The following is a 14,516-nucleotide window of genomic DNA, read 5'->3' as shown; positions in this document are numbered from 1 at the left end:
GAGATCAACCAGAAAAGAAGGCCTCTTAGTCTTATTTACTTCAGAGGAGGGCAGATTTATAAACATCTCTTGACAAATGGAGAAAAAGGAGATTCTGCTAAGTTTCGAGCTGGGAAGAAATGACAGATGGGAGTTAATAATATGGAGGTTGTTATCATTGATGAAGACATATAAAACATCACCCACATGCTCTGTATTTAATGATTTGTTTTAATGACTTAAAATGTTTTGATAATGGCTTTCGTAACTTCATTTTTTCCCCATAAAATCTGAAGTTCAACTATAAATGTTTCTCATTTGGAGTTTCAGAGGGTCTTCACTTAGTGATTAGGTTGTTTAGACAATCCATGTCCTAGGAATTCAGATAAAATTATAAAAGCCCCATTTTTTTATTGAGTGCTTCCTTCCTGCCAGGGTTAGTGATGGGCATTTACTCACATGATCTCATTTAATTTTCGCTACAATCCCAGGAGTAGGCACTCTTGGCCCCATTTTACAGATGAGGCAACTGAGGCTTAGGGAGTTTGTCAGGGTCCAGAGCTCATAGTGGTGGTAGAGCCAGGATTTGAATTCAGGTTGGTCTCACTTTAAGGCATTTACCCTTGTCAGCCAGGTCCTTAGAGAGGGTGGGCTTGGAGGATGACGGCCCCTCATGCCAGGCTGCCCTCTGAGGTGGGTGCCTCCTGTGGCTCTGCCCCGGCCTGAGGAGGGGTGGTGGGGACTTGGGGGAGAAGAGGGCACTGGTGGGCACTGAGCCCGGGCTTTGGGGGCAGGAGCGGGAGATGGAGCTGAGGCGGCAGGCCTTGGAGGAGGAGCGGAGGCGGCGGGAGCAGGTGGAACGGAGGCTGCAGGGCGAGAGCGCCCGGAGGCATCAGCTTGTGGAGAAGGAGGTCAAGATGCGGGAGAAGCAGTTCTCGCAGGTGAGTGGGTGGTGGGCTTAAGGGTAGGGCTGAGGAGGGGTCGGGATATCCCAGGGTACTACCCCTGCTGGGCTGTAGAGCCTGTTCTCTCCAGAAAGGATTGCACAAGCAGAATTCTACCTGGGACTTGTTTGGCCCCAAGGAACAGGGACCCACTCACTAGGGCTTGTTCAAGCCCGTGTGCGTGTGCGTGTGTGTGTGTGTGTGTGTGTGTGTGTTGATTGGGTTGTGGGGATGCGGCAGGCCACCTTTTAGAGAAGAGGGTCTGGACAGGCCTTCCAGTGATGGGAGCTGAGTCAGAATCAGGGTGGCTACCCTTGGCCTCTCGCAGGGGCCTCACCTCTGCCTCGTGAGTCTGCACTGCACCTCCTTCCCAGTCCCTGATGCCCTCCTGCTCCTGGCTTTGTGGCTGTCCGAGCCTCACTCCACCAGACCCTTTGGCTCCAGGCCCCACCACCAGCAGCTGGCCTCACTCTGACTTTCGGTTTACATCTCCAAAAGAGAATGTACTAGTTTCTCCTTGGGACAAGAATCCAGCCTTACATAACAGCCAACCCTGGGCTTTTTCCTTATACAGGAGACTTGAGCAGAGCAGTTGAAGGGAGAGGGAGAAATTAGGTTGGGCAGGGAAATCGACTCGTGTGTCTGGTCCCAGACCCTGGGCCCCTGGGAGAAACTGTGAGATTCAGACAGGTTGTCCCTTCCTCTGGGGGTTTCCATAGGCCTCCCCAGCATGGGGGTCCTACCCAGCAGTGACTGGTGACTGTGACATAGCTCCATGAGTTCCTAATGATGCTGCAACATGAATTCTAAGGGGTAGATTGGCTTGGGAATTTAGAAATAATTAGAAACTCTGTGAGTTTTATCTCTGTGTTTGGAATCTTTTGCTAAATGCCTAGTTCCGCTTTCCTGTCTCTGTCAGTGGTCTCTTTGGAACTCTCTTCTCTAGCCCCCTGCGCTGGGGCTCAGGAATGGCTGCAGGGCCACCAGCTTTGGGGAGGTGGCTGGAGTCAGCTCATCTTGGGGGCACCTCCGGGAAGTTGAGCGTTTTGTTTCTTCTTCTTTTTTTTAATAAATTTATTTTTATTTATTTATTTTTGGCTGCATTGGGTCTTCATTGCTGTGTGCGGGCTTTCTCTAGTTGTGGCGAGCGGGGGTTGCTCAGCAGTTGTGGCGCAGGGGCTTAGCTGCTCCGCAGCACGTGGGATCCTCCCGGGCCAGGGCTCGAACCCGTGTCCCCCGCATTGGCAGGCAGATTCCTAACCACTGCGCCACCGGGGAAGTCCCTGTTTCTTCTTTAAATAACTTGTGATGTTTCCTTTTCATGTCATTCTTATGTTCTTCCTCGAAATAAAGAGGAGAAAAAAAATTCCAGTTGACTGAGAATTCTAGTTAAGTATCAGAAATTTTGAGGTGGAACAGACCTTAGAGATTCTCTAGTTCAAAGCCCTTGTTTACATACAAGGAGACGGAGGCCCAGAGAGGGACTGTGTCCCAAACAAGGCCCCACAGGAAGTCAGAGACCAGGCTTCTTATTGGGCTTTTCTTCCAAGAGCATGTTCACATCTGGTCCTTTGCTTTGTTCCGTTCAGCCCAGGAGGGAGAGGAGGGGCAGGGAAAGGACAAGGACAGCCGTGTCTGGGAAACTGAGGCGTAGAGCCCTTCAGCAGTTTGCCCAGGCCTGGGTGGAGTCAGCACAGGCGTGCCAGGTCCCTGCTTTGGCCAAAGCCCCATGAAACCAGAGTGACAGCCAGGAGGCTGGGGAGGGAGTGATGGCAGGCTTTCGGGGGTTCAGGACTGAAGCCAAGGGGCCCGGGCAAGGGAATGACAGGGGAAGAGAGGGGCCCCTACCGATCCTACCCTCTGCTCCCAGGCACGACCCCTGACCCGCTACCTGCCGATCCGGAAGGAGGACTTTGACCTGAAGACCCACATTGAGTCCTCGGGCCACGGTGTGGATACCTGCCTGCATGTGGTGCTCAGCAGCAAGGTACAGGCACGCAGGGCCCCGGGGCACGGGGTGGGTGTCGTGGTGGGGACCCCATGTTCAGAGGCACCTCCTGGGTCCTCGGAATAGTGGCCTCAGTTCCTGCCCTAACACCAGAGGTCTCTGTCCCAGGACCAGGTGTGCTGTCCTGAAGAGATGTTGGGGACAGGCCCCCCCCCATGAATACAGGCACAGGCGATGGCACTGACATTGCTGCTCAGGGAATAAAGGTTTAGGGGCCGCACATTTGGGTCTTTCTTCACCCTTGCATCCCACCAGGTCTGCCGTGGCTACTTGGTCAAGATGGGTGGCAAGATTAAATCATGGAAGAAGCGCTGGTTTGTCTTCGATCGACTCAAGCGCACCCTTTCCTATTATGTGGGTGAGTTCCCCCAAGACTGCCCCAGAGCCAGGACCCCTGGGCTCTGTCACCCAGGACAGTGGGTCTTCTGGAAGCTTCCAAGTGGGGCCCAGGGGCTTGGGTTGGGTCTTGTCCTCCCCTCCCTGAAAATGTACAGAGTATACCTGGTTCACCTCCATTGATTTGTTCACTCATTCATTTTTTCAGCAGTATTACTGAGCATCTAATAAGTTCCAGGCACTATTCTAGGCTCTGGTGATAAGCAAGCTCTCTCTCTCGGAGCCTTTTGTCAGGGAGGCGGATAGTGAACAAAGAATGATGGGAGTGCTGTAGGGGACCCCAGATGCTGGGGGTGCATGGAGTCCTGTGGATTTCCCCTCGGGCAAGTTCCTGCAAAGGCACCAGCACAAGCAGCTGAGCAGTGCCCGGGGCGCTCAGGGCAGCCCTGAGGACAGCCCCCTGGCCCATCCTGCTCCCTCAGCCCTCTGCACTCAGCCTCCAGCTTAGTTTCCCATCCCTGGAATTCCCTCTGGACAGTTCCCACGTGGAGCGTGGGATGCTGTATCATATCCTATCAGGACAGGCTAGGCTGCGCTGCGGAAGCAACCTGTCCTAAGATCCCAGTGGCTCAAAACCTGCGTTTTCCTTCTGACTCCTAGTACGTGTCCATGTACTTCGTGGGTTGGCGGGGGCTCTGCTCTGTGTCAGCGTTCTCTTGGCTTCAGAGCATGCCTTTCTAGAACATTGCTGGCTGCGGTGGCAGAGGGTAAAGAAAAGCCTGATTGGGTTGGCACTGGCGTTCAATGCCCCAGCTGGGGTCTGTCCCCAAGTCACTAGTGGGTCTGTTCTGCCAGTCACCCGGCCCCACCCAACCACAAAGCCGGGAGGAGCGGTCCTGCTGGGAGCCTGGAAGGAGAGGGCCGGAGGGTTTGGTGCTGGAGTCGCGCAGGCCTGGAGCACCCTGCTTCCCCCCTGACCTGGTCCCCAACCAAGTGCCATCCCTTCCAAGAAGCCCTCCCTGACCACCTGGGCCCTGGGTACGGGGAGGCAGAGACATGCGCGTCCCCATGTTTCCACCTAGGCTGGGGAGGGACTTTGTCAGGATTGAGAGGAACAGGCCTGGGAGGACAACTCCATCTCAGACACATTGAGGTTGAAGTGCCCCTGGGGCATCTAGGGTTACGAGAAAGGTCAGGGTTAGAGGCGGAGTGAAAGTTGAAGCTGTTGGAATAATAATAATAACGATAACACTAATGATAGCAGATCATACTTACTGAACACTTGTATGAGCCAGATGCCGTGCTAAGCACTCTACGTGCCTCATCTCATTTAATCTTCACAGTGATCTTGTGAGGGAAGCACTGTTTTTACACTCATTTTACAGATGAGGAAAATCAGGCACAGAGAGGTTAAGTAACTTGCCCAAGGTCTCTCAGCTGCTAAGAGGCAGAGCTAAGACTGATCTTGGGCAATTAGACTTTAGAGCAGAGAAGAGGGAGAAACAGAGCTGCACTCTGGGTCAGGTCCACCCTTGTGAGGAAGGAGGAGAAGGAGGCACCAGCAAAGCGAAAGGGGCAGGAGGCAGGAAGCCACATGCCAGGTGCTGGGCTGGTGCTTGGCGCGTGTGACCTTCCTTAATGTCTATGAAACAAAAGGAGACCCAATCAGACGGGGGAGGGGGAGGGCAGGGCAGAAATGGAGAAGGAAGCCAGCCAAGGGAGCAGACATATGCAAGCAGGGGGTGTCACCAGCGATGATGGATGCTGCAGAAAGACCAAGAGTAATGTGGACCCAAAGGCCATTTGATTCAGGGACTGGATCTTGACGAGAGAATGGTTTCCACCACGTACCGGGGTGGGAGCCAGATTGCATGCGATCCATCAAGGGTAGGTGGGAGGTAAGGAAGCAGAGGCAGGAATGTGTCACCATTTCCAGTAAAGGAAGAGATGGGAGAGAACAGAGGCTGGAGGGAAGGCCAGGCCCAGGGGCCAGGATGGGGCTGGGTCCCTGTTCCGAGGAGGAAGTGCCGGATGGAGGTGGGCCTGTGGCTGGATCAGGGCCCTGGGTGTGCCTTGCCTGCTCCTTGAACCTGACATTCTCCCTGCCCTTGTCTGGACCCTCCTCCCACCTACTCCATGAAACCCCTCCATTCTACAGGGTCCAGATCAGAAACCACCTCTGTGAAGCCTTTCCTGGTCCCACCTCACTGGGAGCGGTTCCTGCCCTTCGTTGTTAACTCCTGTGTTATACAGGGTCCCTCTGCCATGTGGTGTCAGCCCTGGGGCATAATGATGTCATGACAGATGCCACGTGTATTGTGCCAGACACTGTGCTGAACAGTCGGAGTGTGTTCTCTCACTTAACACTCGTGACTGCCAGTGACCCGTAGGCGTTCTCTTGGAGTCCTAACCATGCCCAAGTCACACAGCTGATAAGCAGCTGTGTGTCTGCTTTCCTTTCCCCCGAATTGTGGGCTCCTAAGAGAAGGGTCTCTGACTTCTTTGGATCCCAGTGCCTCGGACTCATTTATTCAACATTGATAGAGCACCTGCCGTGTGCTAGGACATAGCAGTCAGTGTTGGAGAGCTAGACCTACGAACAGATAAAGGAGGGTTCAGATTCAGCACCATGAGATCTGTACAGAGGAACATCCGTGCTGTAGGGGCACAGGAGAGCACAACCGTGCACGCCAGTGGTGACAATGGCAATGGGTCTTGAAGATGACATAGGAGTTTGCCAAGGGAATGGGCTGGAGACCATTCCAGTGTCGGCAGAGCGTACTGTTAGGGGACTGTGAGAAGCTCAGCCTGGCCAGAGAGAACTTGTGGTTGGTGCAGGGGAGGGATGTGAGGCAAGGCCAGAGGGGCGCGTTGGCACCGGCCTGTCAGGGACCTTTGCCAAGCCAAGGAGGCAGCAGCTTCCAGTGAAGGAATGGGCAGAGACGCTTGTGAGCCGAGGCAGCAGGATTCGATTTGCTTCCGGAAGCTCCCCCTCGGCATCAGGGCCAGCGAGTTGAGGGGCAGGGGGCAGGGCAGGGGCACATTAGGAGGCTGTAGCAATGATCTGGGATCTATGCCTCAGCCTGAAACGACACTGGGGGTGGGGGAAGGTGCCAGCCATCGCAGTCTGAGTTTAGTGATCTTGTGGCCTTTCCTTTGTGACTTGGGCTCAGTGCCCAGGATGTCAGTTGAGGTGCCTGCTCGGTGTCTGCCCCGAGACGGGATGGCCCGGGCCCTGTGCTTTCCCCTGCCAGCGCCCTGTCCCTGCCACCCGAGCGGTCATCTGCTCTGCGAGTTTGCCCACCTCCTTCCTGCCACCCCTGCCTCCAGATGCTGTATGCTTCCTTCTATTTTTTACTGTTGGAGTTAAATAGATAAATGCATTCATATAGTTCAAAACTCAAAACACATAAAAAGGTTTAAATTGAGCATTACGCCCCCTCTCACTACAGGTAACCACCTTTAAATCTCTTGTGTATCCTTCTAGAGTATCTTTAGGGGAATATAAACAAATGCAAACATGTATTCTTACCCCTTTTCTTACACAAAAGGTAGCACCCAATACATTCCTTGTTTTCCTGCTAATGTATCTTAGAGATCTTTCTATCTCAAATATATCTATATCTAGATATTGATATCTGGGCATATTTTATAGATTTCTTTTTTTTTAATTAATTAATTTATTTTTGGCTGTATTGGGTCTTCGTTGCTGCACGTGGCTCTAGTTGCATCGAGCGGGGGCTACTCTTCGTTGCAGTGCGCGGGCTTCTCATTGTGGTGGCTTCTCTTGTTGTGGAGCACGGGCTCTAGGCGCATGGGCTTCAGTAGTTGTGGCTCGCAGGCTCTAGAGCTCAGGCTCAGTAGTTGTGGCACACGGGCTCAGTTGCTCTGCGGCATGTGGGATCTTCCTGGACCAGAGACCAGGGCTCGAACCTGTGTCCCCTGCATTGGCAGGCGGATTCTTTTTTTTTCTTACTTTTTTTTTTTTTTACTTTTATTTATTTTTTGGCTGTGTTGGGTATTTGTTGCTGTGAGTGGGCTTTCTCTTGTGGTGAGCGGGGACTACTCTTCGTTGTGGTGCGCGGGCTTCTCATTGTGGTGGCTTCTCTCGTTGCAAAGCACGGGCTCCAGCTGCGTGGGTTTCAGTAGTTGCAGCACGTGGGCTCAGTAGTTGCAGCACGTGGGCTCAGTAGTTGCGGCACACGGGCCCTAGAGTGCAGGCTCAGTAGTTGTGGTGCACGGGCTTAGTTGCTTCGTGGCATGTGGGATCTTCCCGGACCACTGCGCCACCAGGGAAGTCCTCAGATTTATTTCTGAATCTGTATCTATATCAGATATTTCTCTGTCATTCTATTAAACAGCTGGATGTATTCCATCATGTGGCACACTCTAATTTACTTGGCCATCTCCACTTGATGGATACTTGGCTTGTTTCTAATCTTTCATGACTATAGGTACTGCTATGGTGAAGCTTGTAAATTTGTTATTGTGTACATGTGTAAGATAAATTTTCGTTAAGTGTAAAAATTGGCTCGAGGGGCAAACACCTTTCTAACTTTGGTAGATGCAGCCAAACCACTCCTAAGGGTTTACCAATTTATACTCCCACCTGTCAGATTTATTACACCGCCTGTTTCTCCACAGACTTACCAAAAGTGTGCTGTGTATTTTGGGTGTATTTTTGCCGTTCTGATAGGTTAGAAGTGGTATCTCGGTGGAGTTCTAATTTGCATTCTCTATCATTCTGAGTGAGGCTGAACACTGACCATGTCTTCCGGGCTCCCTGCTGGGCTGTGTTTTGGAGTCTTGGGAATCACTCCATTTCCCACATGAGGACGCTCCATGTCCACGAGCCTGGCCCTTATTCCTTTGCAGACAAGCATGAGACGAAGCTGAAAGGGGTCATCTATTTCCAGGCCATCGAGGAAGTGTACTATGACCACCTGCGCAGTGCAGCCAAGGTGAGGGGCAGAGGGACAGCCTTGGGGAAGGGGTGGGCCCAGCAGGGCTCTGTGAGCAAAGGCCTCCAGCCTGCCCTCTTCAGAGGCTCGGACCCATCTCTTGTTCTCTTCGTAAACTTTCTCTTCCTCTCTCCCTCTCCCCTTCCCAGAAGAGGTTTTTCAGCTTCACTATGGTGACTGAGGTACCCCTCCCCATATACCTGTAACCAGAACTACTGCACATTAATGCCTCCTGTACCCTTCTCGCCCCTGACCCTTGACTCTCCCCTAAGTAGCCCCCTCCTTCCCCCAGGCCTGATGGGGGGAGCCAGGTGGGTTGCAGAGAGCAGGAAGCCCCTGTGGGTGTGAGTACGCTTGCTTGCCTCCCAATCCTGAGATGACGGTAGGATGCCTCCCTCCGTGGGGGTGGGCAGTGCAGAAGGGATGGCTACAAGGGGAGTAGGGGGCCCTCAGAGACTAGATCTGGTCAAGAGGATTGGTAAACAGGAGACGTTTGAGGCTAGGACCATCTGCCTTCATGCAGGTCAGCCTCCCTCCTGCCAAGCCTCAGATGCCCACTCCATCCCTGATCTCTGCCCTTCTGGGGTCCTGGGGCCCAGCATCCCACTTGTAGCTTTTTCCATCTGTTCCTCTTTTGCTGAGAAGAGACTCTGGTCCTCACTGGAACAGACCTTTGAGACTGAGTCTTTCCCTTTTGTGCCTGTGGGTACCAAGGAGCAGTGCCCCCGCCTGGCAGCGTCTGTCCCTGCCAGGGTCCAAGGACTGCCCAGCTGAGAGGAGGGGACCGTCTCAGTTTGGGGCCCACCTGGTGGTGGGGATTGGGCTCTGGGCCTATTTAGGGCTCAGCCTCGAGCTCCAGGGCGTCCTGGAGTCAGAGAGAGGAAGGGCAGACGGCGAGGCAGATGCAAGATGCTCCTGGCCTTCGTGGGTGGGCCCTGGCTTAGACCTTCCTCTCTCCCTCGGCAGAGCCCGAACCCGGCCCTCACCTTCTGTGTGAAGACCCACGACCGGCTGTACTACATGGTGGCCCCGTCCGCAGAGGCCATGCGCATCTGGATGGATGTCATCGTCACCGGGGCGGAGGGCTACACCCAGTTCATGAACTGACCGAATGGGCCTCGTGGACCCTCAGGCCGGCCCAGGACCCATGCCCAACTGCCTGCTGCTCCACTCGCCCCGGAGACAGTCACGCCCTGGGCCTCAGGCCTCACACAAGTGCTCCCAGAGGCCCTGGAGGGCAGAGCATGACTGGGGTTTTGTACAAGAAGTGACTTTGTAATGTTCTGTAAGGAGCTCGTCCTGTGAGTTTCTGAGCTCCGGCCCCCTAAAGAACCGGCCAGGAGATAAAAGTTGGGGAGGGGGCTTTGCTGCCTCCTGGGAACCCAGAACTTGCAATAACCCTTCAGGGTCCTGCTCCAGGCCCAGCCAGGCTGAGCAGCTGTCACAGAGGGGCCCCTCTGCTCTGACCTGGCACCTGCGCTCCCCAACCTGTGTTCTCTTTTGTAAAGGACAAATTATGGTACCAGAAACTGCCAAAGATCCCCTCTTGCCTCAGCTCCCTTTGCAGGGGCCTAGGGGGCTGAGCAGAGCCACATTCAGAGTGGGGTAACAGCTCAGGCGGTGTACTTCTCAAACCCCGCTCTACCCCATTGTTGTCCTGCGTTTATATTTTTTATTACTTTGCTGAAGGGCCAGAGACCGAAAGTGTCATCCTTGAGGTCCCAGCCCTATCACCTTTTTGTAGACCCATCACCATGGTCACCACAGTGACGGCTTCATCGCCATGGTTACATACTAATTGCCATGGCTCCATGGCTCAGCCCACTGCTTCAGCAGTGGACCCATCTGAGGGTATGTGCCATCATCTCTCCAGCCCAGGCCCTTGGGCATCTCCTGCTGGGGGGAAGGGACTGAACACCTTCTCCCTGCCCCCTGCCTGCGTCTCCAGGCCCTGATACACAGCCTGCTGGCTCCCCTGTCCAGCCCTCCCCCTTCCACTCGTGCCTTGCCTAGAGCCAGAAGGGGTGAAGCTGGGAACTAGAGACCAGAGGAGGAGCCACTGGATGGGAGAAGAAGCTAGACGGGCTGTCCTTGGGGTTCTGTTATAGGGCTGAGTTTCTGACAGACAGAGGGCTGTTCAGATTCTCCCTGATGGAAGTCCTGAGCAGGAGAGGAAGCAGCAGAGGGGGGGCCCTGAGGTCTGGTTGCCCTCCCTACAGCCTCAGAAGGGGGATGAAATGGAGAGCAGAAGACCAGGCCTCCAGCTGTCTGTGCTCAGCCCTTTCCGCCTTAACACTAAGCCCACCTCCCTGTCCCCGTTCCCAGCCCTGGGCCATGGTTGCTGGGTCCAGGCTGGATGTTTTTCAGTATTTGTAAGCATCTCAGCAGAACAATAAAGCATTTGGACTATGTCTTTGGGAGGCCTGGTGGTGGGGGACATGGGGTTGGGATACGTGGGGTAGGAGAGCTAGGTCTCCCCACAATGCAGCATTTCCACCTTATTAGATGTTCCAGGAGGGACCCAGGGCCCAACCGTGACTTCCAGGTCCCTACCCTGCCCCCACTCCACTATGACCAAGGACCGGCCTGGGGGTGGGGGGTGGGCTCTCCAGGGATAAAGGATCAAGAGGCAGGAGAAGGCAGGGACTCATGTGGAGGTTTAATTGGCAGGAGCTGGAGCCAGATGAGGGAGTGAAGGCCCGTCACTGAGGCAGGAGGCTGAGCAGGAGGGTAAGGAGAAGGGCAGCTGCAAGGCAGTGGGGCTCCAGGAAAGCTGTGTGGGTCCCCGAGCTCAGCCGGTCACCATAGCGGTCCAGGAGCATCAGGACCACACCATTGGTCCAGCCAAACCCCTCCTGGAGAGAGGTGAGGTCAGTGGGGCAAGATCTCTGGGGAAGGCCCCCAAGTCCTTTTATGGGGTATGGGATCCCCACCTAGAGGCTCTGGCCCTGCATAGCCCCAGGGGTACCAGGGAGCACCAGTCAGCCTCCTCCCTGGGGCCCACCTCCATGGAAGAAACTGAGGCCCAGAGAGAGGAGGTCATGGTCAGTTGCAGGGACAGCAGAGCCCCGAAGTTCCCTGGAGGATGTGGCCCACTCACCTGAACTTCATACTCCCCTCCACCACCTGGGTGTCCTCCATTGCTGACATCATACTGGGGACAAGAGGACGGGCTCTAAGGTCAGGCCCTACCCCAGCCCCCCAACGCCAGGCCTCTAGGGAAGCCAGAAATGGGAGCCCCTTAGGGAGAAGCTGTTCTGGCCAGCAGTTCTGACCCCTGCAGTGCCCAAGAATGGCCACCAGGTGCCGCCACTGTCCCCGGTTGTGTGGGCCTGGGCTTTGCACAGCCTGACGATTCCTCCATCTCCCCGTGGGGAGGAGGACCCCGAGGGACTGGGCTCTGGGGCAGCTCACCTTCTCATACTCGGCTGACTTTTTGGAGTAGATGTCACAGTTGGTTCGGATCCAATTCTGGGCCAGCTGGAAAGCCACTTCCTGGGCTGTGGCTGAAGGAGACTTGGCCAGACCTGGACCCCACCCCAGGCAGGACCCTGAATCTCCAGAGCCCCCATCCCAGGGGGAGCAGAGGCCTGAGCCTTATTCTCCTCAAGGAGGGAAAGAGGCCCGGGCGCTTAGCCCTCCCTCCTGGAGCCGGGGGCCAACCTGCTCCCGATCATCCAGGCCTGCGTGTGGAGAGAGGAGGGCGGATTCCCCTGACAGGTGGAGGTAGGTGTAAGTGTTTGCTGAGTGAGAGGCTGAGAGAGCAGAGGGGCCAGAGAGGGGCCTTTGCCTCATTTGTTCACGCCTCCCCAGAGCCAGGCCGGCGGACCCTCTACCCCCGTGGGCTGAGGCCCTGGGAGAGGCCCCACCCCCGCCTCCTCACCTCTGATGAGCAGGTCCTGCAGGGGGCCCAGGCATTGGGGAAGTCCCACTGCTGGCCTGTCTTCTGGTAGGTGAGGATCCAGCTGTCCTAGAAGGTTCCAGACGTTACCATGAGTGTAGGTGGGGGCTGGACAGGCAGCCAAGAGGCTGGGCCCTCCTGAAGCCAGGTGTCCCCTGCAGGGCCTTCTCTTCTTGGCTCACAGCTGCCCCCTGGTGGCATAAGTGGGACCCGCAGGCTAAGGCCCCGGGCGGAGCGGGGTGTGGCTGCCGCTTGCCAGAGGTCACAGGTCAGAGTCAGGGAGTGAGCAGGTGACCCTGCCGCCAGTGTAGCAGCCCGCCCTGCTGCCCCCTCGCCTCCAGGTATTTCAGAGCCTTGTCCACGTTGCCCGGGTTGGAGAGGCCGCCAGGCCAGAGAGGAGTGTGGTAAGTGGGGTAAACTTCCAGATCTTTTACGCTGGAGGCCATACTTGAACCAGCCACCTTTCTCCTTGTCTCACAGGCCAGCCTTCAGCGCAGCCTAGCTTGGTTTCTGCAAATTTTAGTACATCACAGCTTGGGAGTCATTCTCCCGGGTGGCACTGGGTTTAGAAGGAGTAACCAGAGCCCCTACTCGGGCCCTACAGGACTCTCTAGAAAGAACTTCTGAGGGGGAGGACGGGAACATCTACTTCTAACTCCCCACCTTCTCCCTGGAGCCCTTCCCAGCCTCCCCCAGGCAAACCGAGCCTGTCCTCCACCCCCAGGCTGCCCCTTCCTGCCCTTTACACCACGTGGTGACTGTTCACTCCCCTGTGGGACTCCCTCATCCCTGAGTTCCTGCGGTGAGGCCTCTGCTCAGGAATGATAATTGCTACTGCTGATCGTGGCCCAGCCCTGTGCTCAGCACACTCTATCACGCACTTTCTCTCCTTTGTCTGAGGCTCAGAGAGGGCAGCAGTTTGCCCCCAGCTGCACAGCACCTGTCCTCCAGCCTGGCCCCAGGGCCCTGGCACCCACTGGCACAGGGCAGTGCTCCAGGGTCGTGTGCCAGCTTGGGCCACTTCCTCACCAGCCCCTCACCCAGTGGGAGCAAAGCCGAGCCCCTTCCACTCCTCCCCTCCGAATCCCTGACAGGCTGACCTCTCTCCCACTAAAACCACCTCACGTGTGTAGAACTGGGAGGGGATGAACAGAGAAAACACCTGATGTGGACACAGCAAGCCCCACTCTGGTCCTACTGTGCTCTCCCTTGGCCATGTCCGTCCACATCCGCCTCACTGGGGAAAGCTACTGGGGTTTCATCCACACCTGGGCCAGAACTGGGGGGCCCTGATCCTCTGGGCCTGGCTTCACAGTGGCAGCCGAGATTCGGGGGGCACTGGGAGCCAGAGGAAATGGTCCCCCCCCAGCTAGGCACTGGGCTGAGCGGTCCAGGCTCCTGCACACCGTCGTGCTCTTGCTGGGCTGCCAGAGGCCAGCATGTGGGGACCAGCAGACCGGACTCCCCACGGCCCGGGCCTTGACCAAGGCCACACGGCTGAGCAGCCCCAGGGCCAGAACCCAAGCCCGGGCTCCCTGGCTCCAAAGCCCGCGGCTGCCAGGGCCTCCAGCTTCCCAGCCTCCTCCAGCCCCCACTCCACGTGGGTCCCAGGCCCCCTGTGCCCTCTCCCCGGACTCCAGGTGAAGCCAGAGGTCCTCAGCCACCCTGAGCAGTTCTCTCTGATCTACTCAAGACACCCCTTCATTGTGCCCGGCGGGCGCTTTGTTGAGTTCTACTACTGGTGAGCGGCCGGGGGCTTCGGGGCAGGGAGCGGGGGGTGCGCGGGGGGAGCCCGGGGCCCGCGGGGCGTCCTGAGTGGGGTGGTGTGATGCCTGAGCTGTCCTCCCCCCAGGGACTCCTACTGGCTGATGGAGGGTCTGTTCCTCTCTGAGATGCCCCAGCTGGTGAAGGGCATGCTGCAGAACCGCCTTCCTACGGTGGGCACCCCTCCCCGTGCTGCCCTGCCTCCCCACTCCTGAGACCTCCCAGGACGGGGCTCGGGCAGGGTGCCTGGGGGGAGTGGTGCTTGGCTCCACCCCGGGGACAACACTGAGACCCTGGCCTTGGAGTTGGACTTTTGGACTAAGAACAGGAGCATCTCTGTGAGCTCCAGGGGAAAAAGCTATGTCCTGAATTGATATTGTATCCCTTACAGGGGACCCAGGTGAGGGCGTGCCCGGCCAGCCTCTCATCTCTTGTGTGTTTGCTCTGGTTTGAGTGTCAGGACTCCCCTGGGCAGGAGGGTGGGTGACTTAGTCTCACCTCTCAGTTAGTGATCTGATAGCCCTGGGCGGTCCAGCGCTGTGGGCCCCAGGGCAGCTAAGCCAGCGTGGCTCGGCCTCCTGCTCGGTCACGGTGGGCCTAGAGCCTCTCAGTGCCAGGCCCCC

General features: G+C 56.4%; 2 protein-coding genes across 20 annotated transcripts in view; one reads left to right on the top strand and one right to left on the bottom strand.

The window, feature by feature from the left end:
• Positions 1–10,639, top strand: part of PHLDB1 (pleckstrin homology like domain family B member 1) — a 45,369-nt gene extending 34,730 nt beyond the window's left edge. For all 19 annotated transcript variants that reach the window (XM_036859487.1, XM_036859486.1, XM_036859490.1 and 16 more), the window contains 5 exons: positions 774–920; positions 2,794–2,910; positions 3,187–3,289; positions 8,143–8,228; positions 9,195–10,639. In XM_036859487.1, the coding sequence (XP_036715382.1) occupies positions 774–920; positions 2,794–2,910; positions 3,187–3,289; positions 8,143–8,228; positions 9,195–9,335 (594 nt within the window). In that variant the 3' untranslated portion in view covers positions 9,336–10,639. The remainder of the gene's footprint in view (positions 1–773; positions 921–2,793; positions 2,911–3,186; positions 3,290–8,142; positions 8,229–9,194) is intronic.
• A 273-nt stretch (positions 10,640–10,912) lies between these two features.
• On the bottom strand, positions 10,913–13,346 carry TREH (trehalase). Its single transcript, XM_036859957.1, is given in 8 exon segments — positions 10,913–11,083; positions 11,329–11,382; positions 11,643–11,755; positions 12,112–12,138; positions 12,141–12,198; positions 12,465–12,552; positions 12,554–12,597; positions 13,317–13,346. Coding segments are annotated over 8 exon segments (567 nt in total). The 3' UTR covers positions 10,913–10,930.
• Positions 13,347–14,516: the final 1,170 nt, after the last annotated feature.

This window comes from Balaenoptera musculus, chromosome 8 (assembly GCF_009873245.2).
Source record: "Balaenoptera musculus isolate JJ_BM4_2016_0621 chromosome 8, mBalMus1.pri.v3, whole genome shotgun sequence".
Classification (NCBI taxonomy): Eukaryota; Metazoa; Chordata; class Mammalia; order Artiodactyla; family Balaenopteridae; genus Balaenoptera; species Balaenoptera musculus.
The sequence above is the reverse complement of the archived record's forward strand: the minus strand, read 5'-3'. Positions and strand labels throughout refer to the sequence as shown.